General features: G+C 34.4%; 1 protein-coding gene across 1 annotated transcript; it reads left to right on the top strand.

Moving 5' to 3' along the window:
- Positions 1–2,892: 2,892 nt before the first annotated feature.
- On the top strand, positions 2,893–4,110 carry LOC119664521 (DDB1- and CUL4-associated factor 12-like). The gene has a single exon (XM_038073992.1). The coding sequence runs from the start codon at positions 2,893–2,895 to the stop codon at positions 4,108–4,110; it is 1,218 nt and encodes a 405-aa protein (XP_037929920.1).
- The last annotated feature ends 627 nt before the right edge of the window (positions 4,111–4,737 follow it).

The raw sequence follows: 4,737 nt of genomic DNA, 5'->3' as shown, positions 1-4,737 counted from the left end.
TGACATTGCTCTTACGTCAGATAAATAATAATATTCCGGAGTAATTACTGGATTTGTTTTTTTCTTTCTTTTCTAATCATTTATTTGCTCTTTGGTTAAGTAGTTTTTTTATATATATATATATATATATACTACAAATGTCATTGTCATAATAAAAAAAATTAGGTATATAAAAAGAAAAAAAAAAATGGAAAAGAAATGAATGAAAACCGTAGAAACACGGTATATATTGTAAATAATTATGAAGAGAAACAAGTATATAAATCAAAAAATATTTTTTTTTTGTTGTTTTTGAAGAATGCAAATATTTATATATGTAGAAATATTGTGTAAAATTTATTAATACTAAGTAAAGGTCATAAATATTGATAAAGATATGTATAACCTAACTCCATTGTGAAATAATATGAACATTTTGATAGGTGTAAACATTTTTGTAAGATCTAATTAAATTTTTTTTTGAAATCATACTATAAACTGTATAAAACAATTCTTATACTCTTATTCTTATATTTAATAAATATTTACAAGTATATATTGTTTTTTTATTATCTATTATTTTTTTTCTCTATTTTTTTTTTTTTTTTTTTGTAATCAGTTCATTATGAGATCTTGAATTTAGATAACGGGGTGGTGTTAGTGTGGCATTCCCATCATTTTTCCTAACGCAGAGATTCTTTTAAGAAAGAAAAAAAAAAATTTGTATTCATTTATTTGTCAAACATGAAACGTTTCATGGACAGCAATCAAGCCCTACCAGCTGTGTTACCAGTGTTTCCCACTTTTGAGGAAACCAGGCCAATACAGGCTGGTAAGGTCAAAAACGTCGACTGGGGAGTAGAGGAGGCTATCATAGCTGAAGCGAAAGCCGTAGGGTTGCCCAGAGGAGGAACTTGCGACTTGGGAGTAAGCCTGGAGTACACTGAGCTTCCTAAGGCAGCTGCAGTCGTAATAACCATCAAAGGCAAGACGCTGCCCATACTGTTCGACGAGGGTTTTTTTAAATTGAAGAGACACAAATAAATGATAGTAATTTGCGTCATATTTTTTTTTTTATTATTTTTTTTACCTTTTTTTCTCTCTCGTTTGTAAAAATATTGGAGTAGTGTACATCAAGTAAATGAAGTAGTTAAGTAATAGTTTTTTTTTCAACATTGAAATAATTAATGGAACTAGATTAAAGTGTGAGTAGAATCCTCACTATTTGGATAGTAATATAGGAATACACATAAAGATAGAAATGAAATATTAATGAATTATACAGAAATTTAGTTAAGTTAGGATAGGAATTTAAAAACATGGCATGAATTTTTTTTTTGTTGTTGTCTACAGTGTATCCTCAGTTGCTAAGAACCCCACCCCAACACTGGCGAGCATACCGGGCTAGCCACCATGCCATGTGCGGCTTCCGAGGACACTAATTTCTTAAAACAGGTGGATACAACAAATGGCGCCCAACGTCTGAACCAACGTAGAACCAACGACTGAACCAACGTAGAACCAACGAAAGACACCAACGAGCGAGACGAAAACGAAAGACAAGACGACGAAGAAGACGTATAGCTAAAGACGGACCGCAGATGACACCAACGAACCACGGAAGGAGAAACAACTACGAGACCAAGGAGTTTCAACCGAACGGACAAGACCAACGAAGATTTGAGAACGGAAGACTTTTATACTGGAGCAGACGCTATTTAGTATAACGATATATGGAAAGAATAGGAGATTCATTTAGTGCTTCTGAAGGCAGTACAAAGTGGCTGTTTTTTTTTGTGTAGTTGAATTCACACTAGCCAACATAGTTAGCTTTAATCCGGTGGATTAAATGTGTAACGCCTGACTTGCCTTTGTTCGATTATGACGAGATAGGTATTGCAATGTTAGGTTAGTCTGAGTTTTTTTTTTTGTTTTGAGGTTCCTCGATGCTGAATTCATTTGGTATAGAGTTTCGTCCTCGATTTAGGAATTGTTTCAGAAGTATGAAGTTTTGAATGAAGGAGACGCGATTAACCAAATTCCAACGTGATATGCAATGACAGCTTTAACAGATAGACAGATTTACGAAACGGTTGATGAAAATGTAAAGACAGGATGTTACATTTGTATTGAAAGAGATGGCGGTGTCTAGTTTATGTTTTTTTTTGTGATGTTTTTTTTAAATATTTGCCTTACTGCGCGGTTGACCTCTTAATCCGGTGGACTGAGAGCGTGACATCCGTCTTGCCTGTACTCTGTTAATAAAGGTTAGGTATTGCGGCGTAGTATAATGATGTTGTTTTGCTTCTTTGAATGGCTTTAGAGGTTCCTTCATGTAGAATTCGTTCAACGTGAAGTTTTGTCCTTTTTTGCAGTTAGATTTACTTGAAGTAATTTCGTTCTAGAATGCTTAAATGAGTTTCCTTCACACAGAACCGCGGGTGAGTGAAGTTGATTGCTCATTGTAAGCTGAGTAAGAGTAAGTGAGGAAGAATCTCGAATTAGACATTTACTTGCTGGGTTTAAGGTTCCTTTACACAGCACCAGTGCGGTATGAAGTTGTCCTTGATCCAGGGTTTTTTTTTTGTTTGTTTTGTGAATTTAGAGGGTAGTTTGATCTGTATTGTAAACCGTCGTCTTTATCATATCTCTTACACAGCGAGAGGAAGAAAAGAAAAAAAAAAAAAAAGTAAAAAACATGCCTTAGGTGAAATGGTGTGGCCACAACACTGAAACACCCCCCAGAGTTTTAATTAATATCGAATTTCGAATCCAGTCGAATTAATATATGCAAATAATTTGACTTATGTAATAATTACTCAGTGTAATTAAGTAATTTAGGAATATTTCACTAACTAACATTCAAGACAGTTTAAATGAGTTGGTAATATTGCAAGATAGTATACACTTGCCATGGAAATAGAACTTGAAAATATAGCTCAACCGAATAAAGCTGGACGAGCTCATCAGGAGGGTATGGAGCAACTAAAACAAATGATGTATATGATGATGAAACGAAACGAGGATTGGGTAAAAGAGATGACTGAAATGCGCAAGGAAATAGTTGCATTGCGCAGAGCTAGGGGTGAAACAGTAGCACCGCCCGAAGAAGTAAGGTTACCAAAGTGGAGTATACCAGAAATGTTTTCAATGACAGCGCACAGGCAAGATTTACAGGTGGAAGAGCATGTGGATCATGTTAGATCAGACAAACCCGATGATCTTGGTTGTGACGTGGAAACGTTAGATCAACATGAGGAGTCCTCGAATTCTACACCCTTGATAGGTGATTGTCTGTGTATACGTGAAGAGAATCTTAAAGATTTACGTAGTGTAAAGTTTGAAGAAACGCCCAGAGATGTTTTAACGCAAGATGTAAATATGAGGCGAGTGGATGTAATTCAAGCATTAACCAATGGAAATATTAACCACTCGGAGATGCGAGACAGCGTACATACTATAGAAGTAAATCGGAATAGTCCAATGTTAGCTACTGGTGCACATAACTCTTCACATAAGGCTGTTTGTCGTTTACCGACCCGTGATCAAGTCTGCTTAGGCGAAAATAGATATCAAGAGGTAGTAATGGAAAAGTGTGGGTCAGATGACGAAGTTATAGTATCCGGTTCTGAAGTCTCCTGTTTAGCACTTGGGTGTGCTAATGAAGATGAGATAAAGTTTCCGGACTGTGGTCCTATTTTTGATACAATTAATTCAATATTTGTGAAGGATCGTCATGTAGAGAAAAGATTATGGTCATTGTGTTCCAATAATGAATTTAAGGAAATAGCTGCGTTATCGCTAAATGATTATATGCGCATGTTTAATGTTGAAACTTTCAAACAAAAATTTTCTAGTAAGCTGACAGACTGTCAATATAAAGTTATCTTGATTTATTATTTTTATGAACTATATGTAGTTGCTTATCGATCAGTTATAAAGTTATCAGATGCAAGAACCTTGCGGAATATTAGAAAACTGACATCTCGCGATAAGGGTGGTGGTATACGTGATACCAGTCCTGAAGGCAATTTGATTACTGTATGCACAGGATTAGGCATATTGTTAGATAGCGAGGGAGTTGTTTATGCTGAATATGAAATAGATGTGTTTCAACAAGTTAATTATTAGCAAGCCACACACTGCTATGATAGCATTAGAATAAGTATATTTGCGGCTGGTGGACCGTTACTTGTTTTACTAGTAGAACAGATGGTTGGTAACAGCAATTATAAAGCGTCCTTGTAAGGGATAATTAATCAAATGAATTATTTTATTTCGCATTAATTTTCATGTGATTACAAAGAAAACAAAAAAATAATAGATTTTAGATTTAAATATTAATTTTTTTTATACTGCTAAGAGTAGGAAAGTTACATTGTCTACATTTGTATTTGAAAAAAAAAAAAAAAAAAAAAAAAAAAACTTCTTGTCACTTTTCTAATTCACATTTGATTTTTCAATAATATTGACACTGGCGGGGAAGCAAAGGTAAACTATGTTTTTAGAACTAAGGTCAGGGCACCAGAAGGCGGAAAGAAGTATATATTAGAAAAAGGTTAAGTGTATTAGAGAGTAGTAATGATATGTAAAGCGTTCAATAACTCAGTCGGTAGAGCATGAGACTCTAACATAGAGCATGGGTCGAAGCCACACGTTGGGCGCAAAAATACAAATAAGTTCGACTAAGAAAAGAAAAAAAAAAAAGATAAAAAGAGAGCCTACATGTATATTTTTTTTACGAGTGTGTTTCCATGT

The sequence above is a fragment of the Teleopsis dalmanni genome, unplaced genomic scaffold (genome assembly GCF_002237135.1).
Source record: "Teleopsis dalmanni isolate 2A unplaced genomic scaffold, ASM223713v2 unscaffolded_contig_2103, whole genome shotgun sequence".
NCBI classification, from domain to species: domain Eukaryota; kingdom Metazoa; phylum Arthropoda; class Insecta; order Diptera; family Diopsidae; genus Teleopsis; species Teleopsis dalmanni.
Note: the sequence above shows the minus strand (reverse complement) of the source record. Positions and strands in the feature narration are given on the sequence as shown.

Bases quoted from the DNA above. Each gene is read 5' to 3' on its own strand.
- LOC119664521 (XM_038073992.1), top strand. From the start codon at position 2,893: ATGGAAATAGAACTTGAAAATATAGCTCAACCGAATAAAGCTGGACGA.